Here is a 19,483-nt window from a genome sequence, read left to right on the forward strand (position 1 = left end):
CTAAAACCCTGCTTTCCATTTCAGCTAGGTCAGGTGTTGTCTTTTTCTGGTAGGAAGATGAGATCTGGACAGCTGGCTCACCCTCCCCTGTCTTTTTCAGCAGAGATTTACAGAGCCCAGGGTACTGGCTTACATGACTTGATATGAATACTTGTTTCCATCAGCGCTCCTGAGTGATTCACTTCCTCAGGCTGATCAGGCAAAAGCTTGATTATTTTTCTGAAGTTGGGGAGGCCGTTTTGGATACACCTGATTTAGGGTTACACATTGCAGCTGATGACATTGGTCAACATAGCCTGAAGCAATGGAATGCACATGTAGAGAGATATATTAAAAAATATGCATGTATGTATGTATGCATATATATATGTACACAGACACACACACACACACATACATATATATGTTTCAGTGATCTAGTTTAAATACAGAGCTTATTCAGTCAACATAATCCAAGAGGTACAATTCTCCTTGTCTAGTTCTTTGCTTCTATGTTGTTAACAATGTCTTGGAAATCTCAAAAATTAAAGACATTAATATAAATGACAGAGTATAAAGATAGCAGGAATCTTGCGAGGTCATCTAATTTATCCCTGCACAAAGAAAGGATGGATGCAATTTATCCCGAAACAGGCCTATCCTCTGATCATGAACTTGCATAACCTCCTTGGATAACACACCCCAGTGCCTCACTTCTCTTACAACAAAAAATCTTGCTCTGACTTTTTGCTGAGATTGAATAAAAATAGTAAAAGATGAAGGGGGGAAAAAAAGCAAAGGTTGACTTCCTTCCTCAGAGCTACTTGTCTGATATCTGAAGACACTGATACTTCATCATCTCAGTTCTCCCTGGCATCCCCTCTCAACTGTTTTAATATTTCCTGGTAGCACACGTTTTCTGGATCTGTGATCTTTCTTGTAAATCTCCACATACCCCACATATTCCTGGAAGCGCTGTACCCAAAACCTGACACAGCCTTTCAGGTCAGGATTTGCCAACACCAAGTAAACAGAAAGAACTGCTTCTGTTTTCCGGCATTACTCTTGTTTACTCATCTCATTAAATTATCTGCCTTTTCACACCTGTATGAAAGTGTAAACATACATTCAGCCTGTGATTCACCATAATACAGTTCTGCTGCCCAGTCAGTCATTACCCAGGCAATACTGGTGCACTTCCTTGGTTATTCTTATCTAAACACAGGATTTCACATTTATCTTGATCACTTGCATTGTATTTTTCCATACCACTTTTCCAACTGTTAAATCCCACAACTATGACTTTGACACTATCCAGGATACTTGTAGCCCCCATTCTACTTTCTGACATCTAGCAATACAGACCTTATGCTGCCTTATCCATCCAGGAATGAAAATAAGAGCAGTGCTGCCAGTACCGTTCTTAACTTATCCCTCCAGTGAAACAGTCATTACAAACCCACCTGATAATAGTTTCATGTAGACCATGTTTCCCTAGCTTGCTTGTGAAAACAGCATGTGGTACAATGTCAAAAACCTCACTAAACCTAAGCCATACCACCCGTAATATTTCTTTCTATATGGCCTCTTCGCATGTTGCAGAAGGAAATGAGATTGGTTTGATGACTTCTGCTTGCTGCACACAGACTAGCTCTTAGTCATCTTGATACACGTATACTCATTATTTTAATATAAGTTGGGTGACCAAGTTCCCCTGACTACTATCTGCAGCTTTAAAAAAACGGTCCTTTGAAAGATTCAACAAGAGGGTCATATAGACTGACTACTTACAGGATTAAGCCTCCTGAGTGCCTAGGCATGGGAAGCAAAACAAGCAATATGAAGTGGGGCTTGTTTAGGCAGAAACCTAAGCTTTCTATCATAATCCCCAGACACCTTGTTTGTTTACCTCCTAACACTAGGTAAGTCTAAACTCCACAGAGCCTGACTATTATTTTTTATTTGGCAATCTTTCAGGGGCCCAATGTGCTGCATCTCTGCATTCCTAGAAGTGCTTCTGCCTTTATTAAGAAGGCAAAAGCTAGCTTTTTTCCAAGTTCCCCAGCTGCTCACCAGGCAGATGATGGGCCACAGTTTGTTCCCCTGTACTTCTTGGTGGAGAAGGTTGGGGATAAGAAGCAGATGTCTCCTAGTTGGAAGGTCAAACGGCTTCTCCAGAAGGGCTGAGTTCCTTCTGCTGTAGCTCATTCACTTTGTGCGGAGGCAAATAATTAGTTCCCCACACCAAGAACAAGACTGATTAGACGATTGATTTAAACTCTCCACATTAAACACAAATGCAGTAATCAGATGACTACAGAATCACTCTCATAAATTTTAGTCCAAACAATATTTAGCTCTATACCACTCCTTAAAAAACACAACCAAATTCAACCACGATTGACCTGTATAACCTGGCTGTATAAACTTATCTATGGGAGAGCCTGAAGTCTTATCCCAGCTCACTGAATTAGGCTTTCAACACCTGTTATTTCCTTCACACCCACCTAAGCACCAAAGCTTCAAATGCAGAGAACAAAGAACAGAAAACTAGGGTCATCATTCACATCTCTCTGCCACCAAACTAGTTGGATGTTTTTTTTGGAACTGACAAATAAACCTCAGACTGTTTGCGTTCTGCATTCTGCTGCGAGGCTATGAGCCCTGCAGAAGCTGGGACACATCTGTAACTGTGGGCATCCTATGCACAAAGGTGAGACAATACTTTGAAAAAAGTAGCATGCTGCTTATTATTTTTCTAGGTTGCATTACTCAATGCTGTGAAATCTGCTATTGGATATGGGAGAATATTTTCCCAAACTGCACTTTCTGCAAAATCTCATCTGCCATTAATTCTTCTTCTCTGAATGATGTCCAGCTCGGGAAGAACTGGCAGTCAGAGAGGGCATCAGTGTGGGTTTGCTGCCTGTCTGCACTGCTCTGCCAGGTCAGGGTGAAGATGTTACACTTTTGACTGTATCTGGTTATCCCCAGAGGGCCTCTGGGGTGCCCACGCTGCAGAGCATTCAGGGAATATCTCCAACCTTGGAGATATCCAAAAGCCATCTGGACATGGTCCTAGGCAACCTGCTGTAGGTGGCCCTGCTTGAGCAGGGTGGTTGGACAAGACAACTTTCCAGAGGTCCCATCCAACCTCAACCATTCTGTGACCGTGTGAACCTGCAGCATGACACTTCTGTATCCACAAGGCCAGGAGACACATTTCTAGCAAGGCCATCCAAAGTGCTTCACCTCTGATTTGTCACCACAAACAACCCTGTGGTCCTCACCTTCAGCCCATAGTGAGGGTCCTTCCTGAATCTTTTGCTGTTTGTACATGCCACAAAAATGGGGCAGGGGAACACAGGGTCATTCCAAAAATATGAACTGCAACAAAGACAAGGCATGGACAAAACTGTCAAAGAATCGGACAGCTGGCAAGGGAGGACTGCCTGGCTGGGCAAGCGAGTGGGTATAGGCCTTTGCTGTTTGAGGTATGACTGCTACTCAAGGAAGAATTAGATCAGTCTGAATTGTGTCTCTGAGAAAGCCCTAGATTTGGCTAGCCAGACCGTAACCCAGCCACCAGCTGGCTCCTTGCAGGCCACATGTCACCACACCTCCTGTGCAATGTACTCGTATGGGCCTTGGGGCTGGAGAAGGGGCATGGGGATGAGGGACAGCTGAGGACAGAGCAGGAAGGTCTGTGCACTGCAGGGAACTCTTTCCAATCAAACAAAGGTTTCTCCCACCAATTTTTTGTCTGCCTACATGCCTGTGTTTTCCTGCACGTTGGCTGCATGCAATACAAGGTGGTGGTTCCAAGACAACCATCTATACTGGTTGATTGTGCAGGGAATGGGGGAGAACCTGCACAAGCTGGTACCAGCCACGGCTTTGACCATAGCGTAATGCAGAGGCTGGAAGGCAGCACTGGTAGGCAAGACCGGGTCATTTCCATTTTGAGCAAAATTAGAATGTCATATTCATCACAAACTCAGAGAAAAATCAGTAGGTCAGTGAAATCACTAAACCGACTACAAATGTGGATGGTGTGGAACTGCGGATGCTCCAGTGGCGATGAAGAGGACTGCAGAAGGATGGATGACGCACTCTTCATATTTAGTACAGTAAGTGCTTCTGCCTTCGTTAGACTACATCATCAGTCATCACGGAAACAGGCCTGAGCATGGAGGTCATTCACAAGGCAAAGCAGCTGCAAGCGAGGCAGGATTTAATGATCACTTAAAGCACTGCTGAGCTTGGACCACGTTGTCATTCATTCTTGTATTCTGTGAGCAAGGCGGCAACACTGCATGCATGCATAAAACACGAGCAGCACTGGAAATGAGCATGCACCTGCAGCTCAGGTCTGGGCTCCAGGTTTATTTTGAAGTTTGTAATTTTTTAATGTCATGCTTGCCACAAAGTCCCATGTAGGTTTTCTCAGTGTTGCTGCTCTAGCATGACCCTAATTCCTTTGAAATAGGCTGATATTGTAGTTGTCTGATGGGTTTGAACAGATAATTACACCTCAGCATTCACTCCAACTCTTCTTGTGCCTTAATTTGAATAGAATGGAGTAATTTGGCACTTTGATTTGAAGACAGTGGGAGGTGGAAAATCCACTGCTCCCTATGAACTTCTCTAAAAAACAGCATTTCTCTTTCATTTCTGAGTTTGTGCATTTCCAAACCTGATCATGGTGAGTTGGCAGGAAATACTAAGAATTTCCAATGGAAGCAGGATTTGAGAAAGAATTGTTTTATATTAAAGTTACCAATATGTCTTAACAAAGGGACTTATGTATATTCTCTCTCCTTCAAGCAATCATTTAATTTAAGATACCTAGGTACATGGAGAGGGTACGTAAAATGAACTTGCGTGCTACTGGAGTTAAACAGTGAAAGCCATTTTCTTCTGTTGAATACTGTGAAGAAGAATTACATCTCTTCTTCAGTGTGTCCAGTTGGTACAGGTAGTTCCTAAGCACGTGTCCAAATTACAAATATATTAAACAACAATTCATGTTCCAGTCCTGAAATTTCCCAGGATATTATGAGTTCAGGAACTTCAAAAGATATCAAAGGCACAAGGCAGATATGACACTATTTTCCTGTTAACTGGAAATTGTCTTAATCATCCAACAGTGTCTGACCACAATATTTTCAGTTTTATGTTAAATTGTGCTTAGCTGCAGACCACAAATGGACTTTTCTCAAGTTTTATCCCAATGGCTTCTATGTTGATACTCCTATCCTTACAGTACACGGCTCTTCAAAGCCCAAAGCAGAATGGGCAAATTCTAAGACTGATCATAAGATATTTCCTGAATGTTAAAAATTGATTTCTATGATGATTACTGGCTCCACTGATGTTCTCAGGATAACGCTCCACAAAACCTTACAGGAATATCATAGCCCATCAGGAATATCAATAATACATTTTTCTCTGTGATGGGAACATTATACTACCTGAACTCATTCATTATGCAGCAATAGGAAATCAGAGACTTTAGTACAGAACAGTAATTAATATAAAATCCAATTCTAGAGGCTGGAGTCACTTTCATATGATACAATGTCTTGTTTGATTTTCAGGTCTAATCATTAAGGAAGTACATAGCCCCTTCTCATTCATCACATGCATCTCTCTTTTTAACTTATCTAGTTTCAGAAGGAAGTTGTAGCAATTAGCTCATGGTTTTTTTTCATTGCTAACCATCTTATCATGTAAAGTTGGTGCTAGCAAGAATTTTTATTGACAACTTTTTAGTCTAATTCTTCCTGTCTCCCCAAATGTCAGTTCACCTATGAGAAAAATGGTAATTAAGACAAGAGTGGAAAACAACAACACTGGGTCTTCAGACTGTTCAGTAGTTTACTACCAGTAATTGGCTTTTCACTGCAGGATAGTATCATAATTTTAATAATGATTTTTCAACCAAGGCATATAATGCAGCTCTTCATAGATACATTAATGAATGCCTTCTGCTCCTTTACTGATTACTGTATATTTACATTATCAGCCTTAGAAACAACTGAGACTTCCAGCATGCACTGTACTTCAAAAAAAAAAAAAAAATAACATGAAATACTTTTTCATTCAATGAAAGGTCTGCTTCTTGTGTGAAGCTACTCAGGACACAGTTTTTACAAAACATCTCCAAAAACACAGAAAGGAAAAATAAACTATGGGATTTATTTATTCCAACTGAAGTGACTGAGCTAAAAAAAAAAAAATCTGATATGCAGTAGGTTTACCGCCATGTTATGCAAAAAAAATCCTTTAAATATTTATAATTGGGCACAGATTTCAAGGTTAAGATCCTCATATAATTAACTATTACACTTTAAAAGAATGCACAGTTAAATATCCAGAACATTTATAATGTACATTCACAGTGTACAACAATAGGTTTATGCTAAGGTAACCAGCTGGAACAAATGCAAGTTATAGCAGTATAAAACTCTAGAAAAGCTGTGATTAATCAGGTATAGGTCCCTTTGGCACATAACTATATTATTTGCATAAATAGGGGCACAGGTATTAAAAATCATGGCTCAAGAAAAGAGGTGAGACCACTGGAGTAAGAAAGCTGGAATTTACCCCCAGAAGTATCATTTACCCCTGCATCTAGCTATCACCAATCAAGACAATAAAAGATTGCTTCTGTGGTTGCTGCAATGCTTTTCTATCTGTAACACCATTATGTCAAGCTCAGCCATGAGCATTTCAATGTAAAGAAACAGAAGAGAGAAAAATGGAGAGGATGCGGAAGTAAAAGGAGGAAAGAATGAGGAAAGGCAGTAATAGAAACATTAATCTGTATCGCAATTCCATCAACCCACAGAGTTTTCCTGAACATTAATTATTGTTCGCAGTGTTACTCACTTACCGACATCAGGATCAGTGGCTTGGACCCTTGTTAGCAAAGCTTTAGTGGCTGTATTCTCATAGACACACGCAGTGTAGTGATCAGATGAAAACACTGGTGGATTATCATTAACATCTTCTAAAATAAGATGGATTTCTGATTGGCAAAACCTGCCACCACCATCTGTGGCTCGGGCAACCAAGTTGTACGCAGGGATTTTCTCTCGGTCAAGAGGAGCCAACGATTTCAGCTCACCTAAAATTGATTAAAAGCAGCAGCGGTCATTACTCCTGTAGCAACAACACTAACTATAGATAGTGTGAGTATCTCAAAAACAGGTATTCACAGGAATAAGAAAGAGAAAAGAAAAATCAACCTCGCTTATTCCAATGAATGGATTAAAACCTCACAGCAGTGTCACTTCTCGTTCCTCTTTACCCAACAGAGCCGCCAATATGAGTGCAGGGATGACAAGCCACTCATGGTGGCCTTCAACAGCCTACAACTTCACCCATATGAACACCACCAGGTATTTCCAAGTCTTTCTTTCTGTTACTTTCAAGATTTATAGGCTCCTAGACACAGAAACACATACTGAATCTGATGACAGTATCCATAATGAACTCTGAAGTTTTCTAATGCTATTGTTCAAAAATAACATCAACATCCCTCTCTCTTCTCCCCAGAAAGCAATCTCCAACTAGCTCTGAATTCCTGTAGATACCTCTGGCATCCAGTTTGAAACAAACTTCTTATTCTCATACAGAGATGGGTATCACAATAAACTCTAACAGTAACAAAAAGCCAGCCTATTCAGACTGTGCGAGCTTTACTCATGATCCATTTTCCACTGCACAGATAAACAACTGCCAAACATTGCCACATCAGGAAACAGCCACTACTAGTCGGAAGATAAGTTTTGAGTTAAATTTGTAAAGGGTATAATTTGCATTTAAATACAGAATTTTTTCTTGAAGGGGGCAATAATTCCCCTTCCACACACTGTATAGATCTCCAAACACCTCCTTTTCCATCAGTAATGCTACAGCAATAGCAGGTACTGGCTTCTGCTAGTCAAGTGGAGGAGGCATTGCACAGGGAAGGGCTTAGTCTATTATTATGGAAACCAGATACCTAAGAATAACAGAGGGGTGGGATTTTAATTCACGAGAAAATTATTTTACTTAGCTTTACTTCATAACAACCATAAAATCTAGATCTTAGCAGAGATCAGCATCTTTTCCAGACCAACGGCCAAATGTACAAGACCTCTGTAGCATTCCACTGTGCCCACAAATTCACTACCGATATCCTTTCTCCCCCAAAATCTGGGTATAAAAGGAATGTCTTTTTTACAGGGTCTAAATACCAATATATCCAGACCAAGGTGGAAGAAATGAAGTCCGAAGATGAAGGAGGACCATGTTGGTATCTTCTGCTCTTTTGTACCAAAAAGACTCCAGGACAGGCATATGGAGGACACGGAAGTAATCTGAGACAGTCAGCATAGCTCCACCAAGGGCAAGTCCTGTCTGACCAACCTAGTGGCCTGCTATGTAGAGTGAGTACATCAGTGTACAAGGGAAGAGCTACAGAAGTCATCTATCTGGACTTCTGTAAGGCTTCTGACACGGTCCTCCACATCCTTCTCCCTGAATTGGAGAGATATGGATTTGATGGATTGATTGTTCGGTGGATGAGGAATTAGTTGGATGATTGAATCCAGAGGGTAGTGGTCAACAGCTCAATGTCTAGATGGAGATCAGGGACAAGTGGTGACCCTCAAGGGTCCATACTGGACCAGTACTCTTTAATAGTTTCATCAATGACATAAACAGTGGGATCGAGTGCACCCTCAGCAAGTTTGCAGACGACACCAAGCTGAGCAGTGCAGTTGATATGCCTGAGGGATGGGATGCCATCCAGAGGGATCTGGACAAGCTCAAGAAGTGGGCCCATGTGAACCTCATGAGGTACAACAAAGCCAAGTGCAAGGTCCTGCACATACATGGGTTGGGGCAATCTCCAGTATCAATACAGGCTGGGGGATAAAGGGATTGAGAGCAGCAGATTGAGAAGGGCTTGGGGGTATTGGTGGATGAAAAGCTGGGCATGACCCGGCAATATGCGCTTGCAGCCCAGAAAGCCACCTGGCTGGATGTACCCTGGGCTGCATCCCAAGCAGCATGACCAGCAGGTCGAAGGAGGGGATTCTGCCCCTCTGCTCCACTCTGATGAGACCCCCCTGCAGTCCTGCCCTCAGCTCTGGGGTCCTCAGCACAAGAAGGACATGGACCTGTTGGAGCAAGTCCAGGGGACGCCACAAAGATGATCCAGGGCTGGAGCACCACTCCTGTGAGGACAGGCTGGGGGAAGAGAAGGCTCTGGGGAGACTTTACTGTGGCCTTTTAGTAGATAAAGGGAGCTTATAAGAAAGATGGGGATGAACTTTTTAGCAGGGCCTGTTGCAATAGGACAATGGGTAATGTTTTTAAACCACAAGTGGGTAGATTCAGACTAGATGCAAGGAAGGAATTTTTTACAATGAGGGTGGTGAAACATTGGCACAGGTTGCCCAGAGAGGTGGTAGATGTCCCATCCCTGGCAACATTCAAGGCCAGGTTGGATAGGGCTCTGAGCAACCTGACTGAGTTCAAGATGTCCCTGCTCATTGCAGTGGGGCTGGACTAGATGACCTATAAAGGTCCCTTCTAACCCAAACTATTCTATGATTCTATGGTTCTACGATACATATCTGACCTAACTTGAGGTCTGGCAGGGAAACAAAAGGGCTGGTATCCACTGTTATGATTATAACATTCAACCTGGCCAACAAAGATGTCCCTCTTTCTCCCTCCTGCCACCACCACTTCAGAAGTGGTCATCCATGCCTGTCATAACTGGAACAACTGGCTGATAACCAAGTGTAACCTAACCGTTGTTAAGGAAACTAGCATCCACTGCTGTTGAGGGATTAAGAAGGCTATTCAGAAACACTCAGTTGTCATCTTACCATTTTCTGGATCTAAGAAAAATTTATTGTTCCCAGCACCATAGAGAGAATAGCGAATTTCACCATTGGACCCAATGTCAGCATCTTTAGCACTGATTTTAAGAATGACTTTGTTTGATGGAATGTCTTCAGGAAACAGTGCTGTGTATGCAACCTAGAGACAAAAACAGAAATGTTAGCTATTCTGTAACAGTATTTTACAGTCTTTGCACAATCTGTTTTTTAAACTCTCTGTAGTGCATCTTTCTACATAGGAAACAATTTTCCTTTACGTAACACATTCCTAGAAATTCAAATCACTGTTAAGATTTGAGGTGTCACAAAAACAATGCCAAATTATAACTCTTAATAGGGCTTGTCTTAGGTGTTAAATGGTGTCTCAGTTTCTGTCTTTCATTTGTTTCATCAACACCCATGAAATGGAAACTTTGATGAGTGTGCTAACGAAGACAACTGTTCGTATGGCCTCATCCAGCAGTGTTTGATGAAGATAAAGACTATGATTCCCCAGAGTGGTACTTGTAATGACAGTGGCCCATCAGTGATAAGGTAATGATGGGAATTATATGAGTATATACGTACAGATATATATATTTATATAAAAGATTCTGTGAGCAGTACAATTAAGGAACTCTTTGTTTCATCGTGTCTTTTCTCTCACACAGACCTTTCTATCGCTGTAATATCAGTTCCCCACATCACCTTTCCACAGAGTAAGAGGCAGCTAGCACCGTGAAAGCTGTGGTCAGGCCACACTGCGCGCATGCCTGACAACATGAGAGCAAGCTACTTTCTTCTGCCTTTTCCACTGGGTCTCTGGCATCTGCCAGGTTCAGGAAGGCTGGAGTTAAACTAGACTGAAGACATTTCCACATTGGTTGCGAAAAGAAACCACATTTTTTCTGCAGGAGAGGAGTGGCTGCCTAGTGCCACCTCACAACGCTTCATTTCTTCTAAAGCCAACTAAGGCCAATGTGGACAAGACTCTTTTGCTAGCTTTACTAGACCATTATCCTTCAATCTTGGCTTCACAGGACTGCTTTATCCTGATCCTCTCCCAGATCACTCCAAATTCTTCAACTAAAGACCTTAAGGATGAAAATGGGCATTGCCTGTGAACACCTGTAAATAGCAGGAACACCCACAGGGAAACCATCACTTTCAACACAACAGTCGATTGCCACGGGTGTTGCTAACTCACCTGTTCACAAACTGGATTATTATCATTAACATCAGTGACGGTCACTTCCACAGCAGCTTGGGTTACAAAGAGGCCATCCGTGGCAGTGATGTTCAGATAATAAACATCTTGCTCTTCCCGATCTAGAGGCCTTTTAACATAAACCTTCCACTCATTCTGAACCAGTCCCAGAGCAAACTTCCCTTTGGGATTCCCTCCTGCAACGAGACAAACAACATACAATGGGCTGGGGCATCCCTTCAGAGCTCCCACCTAGTTTAAACACACAGACACATCGCAGAGGACCTGAACTAAGCAGCTGTCATTTGTTTTACAGTGATCGGTGCTTTCAAACTCGCAGACTCAGGAAATCTGTAATGAGATTACGCTCCCTGTGTTTACTGCCCCCTGAACGCCTTGTATGAAAGTGAACCAATAGCTTTCAGTGGAAACAAAATCCATTTAGCAGAGCTGAAGATGATCTCTTGTTTAGTTCCCCGTAAGGGCAATCAAATTCAAACTGTGAACAATCAATAGACCTCTCAGGCTGGTACAATTGTCTTTCCACTTAGTCTCGGGAGAGGATGTAATACACCGTAGCTCTTGTTACCAAGACAATTTCATTAGCTGTTGATTATGCAATCAAGGACTGGAAGTGGGTTCTATTAAGGAATTCTCTAATGAAAGCTTTATCATACAGCTGCGCCGTTCTTCTGCTCATTAAAATTCTAGTTTTAAAAAAAAGTTTACACGACACAGGAAGACACATTAGTATTAAATAGTCCTAACAAGAGGTCATTTGAAGAGCAGTTGGAAGATAAGCAGCACAATTAGATCAAACGTATCTGAAACTGAAAGCTGGTGAAAGGAGTGTAGGAGAGGAAGCAGAACAGCTTTTTATGATTCCATAATACTGACACTGAACCTGGCAATGTGGCTCTTCCACATCATTACATTGCCTAGTGATAAAAGCAGGTTGGGAGAGGGAAAGTTTTGATCCACAACATCCTCAGGAAGGAAGGAAGGACACGTCACATGCAGAAGGGTACAATAATCAAGGTGGGCACAGTTGTTGTTAATGTTTCCAACAGTTATTTACTCTTTCATCTGAAATGGTACAGTTCCCTGCCCGCTCCATGAAGAAACAACATTCAATTGCCCTTCTCTGAGCCTGATCTCAAGCCCCTGGCAGAACAGACAGTAAAATCTTTTAAACCAATGTTGTGGTTTAACCCTGGTATGCAGCTAAACCCCACACAGCTGCTCGCTCATTCCCTGCCAGCAGGAAGGGGGAGAGAATCAGGAGGGTAAAAGTGAAGAAACTTGTGAGTTGAGATAAAGACATTTTAATAGATAAAGCAAAAGCTGCGTGTGTAAGCAAAGCAAAATAAGGAATTCATCATGTGTAAGCAAAGCAAAATAAGGAATTCATAGCAGGTGTTCAGCCATTTCCAGTAAAGCATGGCTCCATCACCCATAACAGTTTCTTGGGAAGACAAACACCATCACTCCAAAAGTCTCCCACTCCTCCTTCTTCCCCCAGCTGTATATGCTGAGCATGACGTCATATGGTATGGAATATCCCTTGGGTCATTGGGGTCAGCTGTCCTGGCCATGTCCCCTCCCAACTCCTTGTGCATCCCCATCCTCCTCACTGGTGGAGTGGGGTGAGAAGCAGAAAAAGCCTTGACTCTGTGTAAGCCCTGCTCAGAAATAACTAAAACATCCTTGTGTTACCATCACTGCTTTGGTCACAAAACCAAAACATAGCCCCATATCAGCTGCTATGAATAAAATTAATTCTATTCCAGTGAAAGCCAGTAAAGCCAACTACCTAGTCTTCTGTGCTCAGTGTCTAACATAACCTTGGTCTGTAAAAACATATCTGCACATTGAATAATTTAGGATAGAGCACTGTAGTCACAGTAAACTCATGTGCTATAGAAACTGAGTGAGGACATAGAAAAAAGCATCATGCTGTTCCACTGGTTGAACTTTAATTCCAGCTAACCCGCTACTAGCTCTTTCCTCACCACATTAAGCTTTCTCCTATGCTCTACCATGCAAAAATGCAATCTGAGAACTACTTGCCATGTTTCTCATGTATAAAAGTGGTATAAAAATATTAAGGGAATACTTATTCTTTCTTGTAATAGGATCAAGAATATCAAGCTTGCTAGTGTACTTTTGCTTACAACTTATTCAGGGTCCTGACATGTGTCATGAGATCCGTCCAAGTGCAATGGAAAGACCAGGTTCTTAAACCTTCCTCTCTAGTACTTGTGTTGAATGTTTGAGTAAATAAGTATTTAAAAAAAAAATCCAAGGCTGAATTTATTTGAGCTGCCTCTGCTGTCAAGTGATTAGGTGCCACTGTTGTTGCTTCTGGTGTCAGAATTCTGTCAGTTCCCAGGAACATTTTTAGCAAAAAAAAACAAGGCAGAGAAGATCTGAACTTGAAATTGAGTTTAAAACCAAGCAAAAAGGTAGTGCACATTCCATACCTTCTTTTTACATCAAAAAGTAGAAAAGAGGTCACAGGCTGTAATCTATGCCTTCTTAATTAGCCACCAATGACAAGATAGACTGGTTTCTATTTAATATGAAAACTAAGTCAGTTGAGACAGGCTGAGCAAATCTTTCTTGTTAAGCATCACCATTTGTGCTAGTTGTAACTGTGTCAAAAAAGCACATTGTAATGAATAAGATTTCCAGAAAATTAATCAGATGATAGGCATTATAATTACAAAAGGCTTTCTAATCATACAGAGCACAAAACTGATATATCAAACACAGATATTTTCTGTTGATAGAAAATCTCCTTCTTCAGTCACAAAACCAAGCAGATCCCAGTTTTCCCACTGATTTCCACGACAGTCTGCAATAATCATCAGAGGACTCAGTTAAACCTTCTTTAATCTGCGTGTGACATAAACACACATTTCTCCTAAAGAGGGTTACACATTATGTCAATGTGCCCTACAGGCCAGATCTGAACACAACCCAAGGCAATGAGAATTTGTCCATCAACTTGAGTCTCAATGTGACTTCAAAGAAGGTAGACCCCTGCTGATTGACATTAAGTTCTCTCTATTCAGTTCAACATCAGCATAAAAAAGCTTAACTCTCCCTTATAAAAGGCTGTAATCTTGTCATAGTGAGTTTAATGCTGTAAAACATTAATAAAAATGGTCTTAAATATCCTTATTTAGCTTCATGATATCAATCAGTGCTTTCCTGCATATTAGTCCTTTTGTAAAAGGAAATATTAACTGTCCCGACCAACTATGAAGCAATACACTCAAAGTATGGGTATCCCATTGCTAAGAAAAGAGGAAAGGTAAAATCTAATTAAAATCAGCTGGTGGCTTTTATGGCTGGTAGTAACACTAGCTTGGAGCAATTTTAAAATCACTGTTGATTTGTTGTTGATGGAATGGTTTTTAAATCATACATAGGAATTTGGGGAGTATGTATAAAAAAAAGACCTTGGGATCCCTTTCCTCCCCCTTTACTCCACTAGAAAAGGATCAATTTGAATGACCAAGAGACCTCGCAATAAGCAGCAAACATGTGTAACAGTTTATCTGCATGACTTTTTCATTAGTGCTACCTTTCATTTTTTTTGCTTCTCAGGACTAGCTATATACTTTGTTGATGCAAGACAAAGGTGGAAGTTCCGCTATAAAGTGTAACAGAAATAATGAGACATAAACACTAAAATACCGTCAAGGAAACACTCTTAAAAAGGAAAGGCAAAAAAATCCACACTGTGGCCCAGGGAACCATTTTCTAGTACTTACACATATGTCTTGACGCAGATCTCATTCTGCAGTGATTAATTAACTTTTTCACTAATATATGTAAGCAGATTCAGTTTCCTAGGGGCGTTCTAATTAATTAGTTTTTCACTCTGAATAATGTAGCTTTTCTAAACGGAAGCCTCCTGACTACATGTATTAATGGATTCTTTAAAATCTTTTGGCAGTTTTCTTATGTTCTACTTTGAATGTCACAACAGTGAAGTGCTAGCTACAAAAAACACTCCAGTAACTTTTTAGAAAGGCTTTGAGGCTGAAAGAATCAGCATTATCTTTTATCTTTTGTTACTTGAAGTTTAAATAATGCTCTCCCTCCCTCCCTAGTCAGCAAATAGTACAAAGCCAAATCAAGCTCAAGTTTAAGTAAAGAAAGAAAACAGCCAGATACAAATGAAATGCAGAGACACAGTGATCCAAAATAAACAAATCCTGACACACATCATTACTAAAGCACACACAGAGGGAATTATAATGGCTAAAAGGGAACTGAAAACTGGAAGCCAACAGTATCAGTTTTCACTGCAATGTCCTGATCTGGGAGGGAGAACCGAATATTTACTAACTTCTTTATTTAGTTTCTTTTAGATTTATGCATTTATTTAGATACTTTCAATTCCCAATTAGAATTCTAGGCATTCGCATCACATAAAATCAATAGGTTTATTCTCCACTCCTAGTTTAAGATATTGCACGTTTACTGAGCTGCCGGAATGATAAACCCAATCCTCTTAGCTTTACTATCGTAAAATTGCAGACGCTGTTCTTCAGCCTGCAGCACAAGTCCTCCCCAAACACTGAAACATCCATTTCTCAAGAACTCCAGGATCTCAAATATAAAATAAAAACAAACAAAACCCATCACTTTACTATCACTGGGAAATCAACCCAGCAAAAAAACTATAGCGTACAATACCAGTTCTTTCTTTCAAAACACACTGTCCCTCTTCCTAGTATTCAGCTGAACCAAGCTTAAAGACTATTGTCTGTCCTTAGATTTATGTGACTGATGGAGCCTAATTAACATCCCTGAGGAACACAAAACACTTTACTGTACCAAAGTCTTAGCAACTGACATTTTTCTGGTGGTTTTTCCTAGTTTACTACTGTTAAATCTCAGTAATATCTGGCTGGGTTTATGCTGGCTAAAGCCAAACTGCCTCAAATGATATGGGTAACAACCTCAAACAAGCCTTCAAAAGAAAACTACTGTGCTCCCTAAGTGCATTTGTGTCATCTGCACTTCCTGTTGATTTTCTATTGAGATTTATATATAGTGCTTTTGCTTTGTGAACATCTCCAGCTGCTATCAAACTACAAATAACAAGGTGTAAGTGCAAAATTATTTCCCCACCATCAAATGCAGATAAAGGTGGATTTGAAAATGGCAACTACTTGCCAGTAATCATGGAAACCAATCCTAAACTGAAGGAGTTCAAAACAGAATATGCATTTACCCACCAGAATATATCTACCCTCTTTCAAAGTGGACCAGAAGACTGCAATAAGCATTTGTATTTCTCAAAAGAGTGCAAAGGACTCTTCAGTGATCACATCTGACCCAGAATGTTTCTTTCTTTCATCTCTTAAATGATGATTATTTTCCATCTCTCTTCTGTGTTCTACATTTCTCCAGGTGCATTTGCACAAAGCTGGTTTTGGTGGATCCACATGTCATTCTCATAATTTATTTTCTCCTCCTTTTTTGTCAGTGTCCTGTTTTTTCTCAGAGTTTGTTTGTTGTATTCACAGAAGTTTCTATGGATCAAAATGGCTCCAGAAAGCCTCAGCATTTGAATAATCATCTAGCTGATCTATGAAATAGTCACCTGCAGTTCCTCAGCTCAACTTGAGGTAAAGTGTGAACAGACTATTTTGTTATTTAAAGTATACTTTAGCATGTTTTGACATTTTCATCAGAATAACCTAATTTCTCCTTGTGCACTTCCCAAATTCAAAGGATATATTCAAAGACAGTGGAATTTCTGAGCTCATACATTTTGGTAATTGTGCAGTAGGAATTAGAGAAAGTTTTGGGCTTTGACATCTAATGTTTTCAGAAACTAAAATACCAGCAAAATATCTGATATGTTTTGAACTGTGATAGAAATTAAGATACAGAATGATCTATAATTTTTGAGTCACATATGATAGTTACTATTCAAAAGTCCAGTTTTTGCTAAATTAACGGCACAGGGATGTGAGGAAAATATTATTATATAACTAAATACATAATTCATTATAAGAGATGACTGAAATACTTCAGAACAAAGAGAAAAAATGTACCTTCAGCTAATGATCACAGTACACTAACATATCTTTGTTACAAACATGCGTTTGCATTTCCTATAGTACTTTCTATACTGGGACCCCCAACCTCCTTCAAATATCACAAAATCTCTAGGATGAGGCACTACTTATTTACTTTTAGGTATGTGGGAACCGAGGCACTGGCAGCTAATGCACCTTGCCCAAAGCCTCCAAATCCTGTGCTTTATCCACGAGACTATTTTTGCCTCTACTTCTAATATCCTACAACACATCACATTTTAAACTGAACTTTTAAACTGAAACCTTTAAACTGAACCCAGATTTTCAAGTAAATGGTGAGAATGAATTTCTGGTTGCTTTGAAAATGATGCTACTTCTGATGTGTAACACAGGCAATCTGTGGCTAACTGGAATATCACATCTCTCCCTACATACCATCCCACAGCCATTTCCAGTTTGATAGCTAATGAAGGGGTAGGAGCCTTATCCTCCAGAGCAAAATATACAAACTGTTATCGCATTAGGTAAGTCATTTTTGCCTGTAGTCTGCTTCCCACATGCAGTTTTGTGTAATTCTAACTCCACCCAGTGAGAAAAGTGTGAATTTGTCTGATAATCTGGTTATTACTAGGTAATTAATATTAAGTCTTGGATTGTAAAGGTTGGGGGGAATGACAAAGTTGTTCCCTAACAAAATCTATTGGACAATACAAGCGGTAGGCAGAAAAATAATTGCAGCACCCCATCACTCATAACATACTCATACAAAAGCCAGTCTGAATCTAGGAGAAAAAAATGGTAATAAATACAGCACAATAGGAAAGAGCAATGTTACCACACTTTGAAAAATATGGTAGTAATGTAATCGAAATTGCCTTATGCTGTATATAACAATGCATGGCAGCTAACCAGTGCTTCTAATTGGATTACTATTTCCCTGGCCAGAAATCTGTGCTGATAAGAAACGGCATCCCCCCACTCCTTCCAATGTAAAATTAATTCCTTTTTTTTTTTTCCTCTCCCATAAATAGTGGTATTTCAAAGTGGCTCCTGCACGCACTTTCCTATCTCTAAAAGAAAAATGCAATTTAAAAAAAAAATTAAATGCTTGGGAATGTAAGGATTTTCTCCTTAAGAATAATATATTCTTCTTCCCTTGGTTGAAACATTAAGTCATGATGGTTTCCAAGTTGACACATCAATTATGATGGGCTGATGGGTCACACTACATTGCACTGCAGCAAATCATGAAGCATTAATCTTGGAAATTAGAGAGAGAATAACCCAGACAGACAGACACACACACACTCCCCTCTTTTCAGCTTTAGTTCAAATTCTGTCCAAATTTAAAAAATAAAAATAAAATCAGAAAGAGATGCAATTGTCTAATTCACAGTGACAATTTAGCTGAAATCCTGCTAAATGTTCACCTAAAACTGGACACATGCACAGTTCTCCAGTAAAGCTGGTTTTGGGAAGAAAGCATGCGAGCTGTTTCTTACCTGTAATATGGTAGCTAACCTGCCGGTTGACATCAGACGTGTCTTCATCCCAGGTGCTAAGAACAGCCACAACTTCCCCTGGAGGGTCACTCTCCTTCACTGACCCTCTGTACACCTCATGCTCAAAGACGGGTGCGTTATCATTTATATCTGTCACAGTAACTGAGACCAAGGTGGTTGATGACAAGGATAAAGCTTCCCCCAGATCTGAGGCCACCACTGCAAAGGTGAAAGCAGGATCCTTTTCATGGTCCAGATCCTTCAGTGTGCTGATCCAGCCACTGTTGCTATCAATGGTGAATGCTTCCGTGATCTTCTCCAGCTCCGATTCCACTGCAAGTGTATAGGTGACCTGCCCATTTGCACTCGAGTCTGCATCAACTGCTTTAACTTGCATGAGTTTTGTTCCTATAGGCATCCCTTCCATTATTATAGCATCATAGCTAGCAGTTTCAAACATGGGCTTGTTGTCATTTACATCCAATACCTTAACCTCCACATCCACAGTCAACACAATGTCTACTTTGTCTAACTGAATGGTGGCTGCAACTTTGAAGTGAAAAGCAGGATTTGTCTCGTGGTCAAGCCTCTTATCCAGTTTTATGAGCCCCGTGTCTTGCTCTATGATGAAAACCCCATCCTTGTTGTTTTCAGTCAGCTCACCATTAACTGTGCTATACAAAGCACCCTGATTAGGCAAAATATGCAGAATGTCGATGGTACTACCTATGAGGGTGTCTTCTGCTATGGTAAAAGAATACTGGGGTTGAGAAAAGGAAGGCAAAATAGTTTCTGGGGGTAAAACATGGATGTAGACAGGAATGAGGGAGTGCTTTACAGGAA

At 40.5% G+C, this 19,483-nt stretch overlaps 1 protein-coding gene across 1 annotated transcript in view; it reads right to left on the bottom strand.

The window, feature by feature from the left end:
• Positions 1-19,483, bottom strand: part of FAT3 (FAT atypical cadherin 3) — a 220,310-nt gene that overhangs the window by 54,540 nt on the left and 146,287 nt on the right. Inside the window, exons 10-13 of the mRNA XM_009698210.1 lie at positions 18,641-19,483; positions 11,071-11,267; positions 9,870-10,023; positions 6,878-7,111 (exon numbers count right to left, since the gene is read on the bottom strand). Coding sequence (XP_009696512.1) covers positions 6,878-7,111; positions 9,870-10,023; positions 11,071-11,267; positions 18,641-19,483 — 1,428 coding nt within the window. The remainder of the gene's footprint in view (positions 1-6,877; positions 7,112-9,869; positions 10,024-11,070; positions 11,268-18,640) is intronic.

This window comes from Cariama cristata, unplaced genomic scaffold, assembly GCF_000690535.1.
Source record: "Cariama cristata isolate BGI_N322 unplaced genomic scaffold, ASM69053v1 scaffold7124, whole genome shotgun sequence".
In the NCBI taxonomy this organism is placed as follows: domain Eukaryota; kingdom Metazoa; phylum Chordata; class Aves; order Cariamiformes; family Cariamidae; genus Cariama; species Cariama cristata.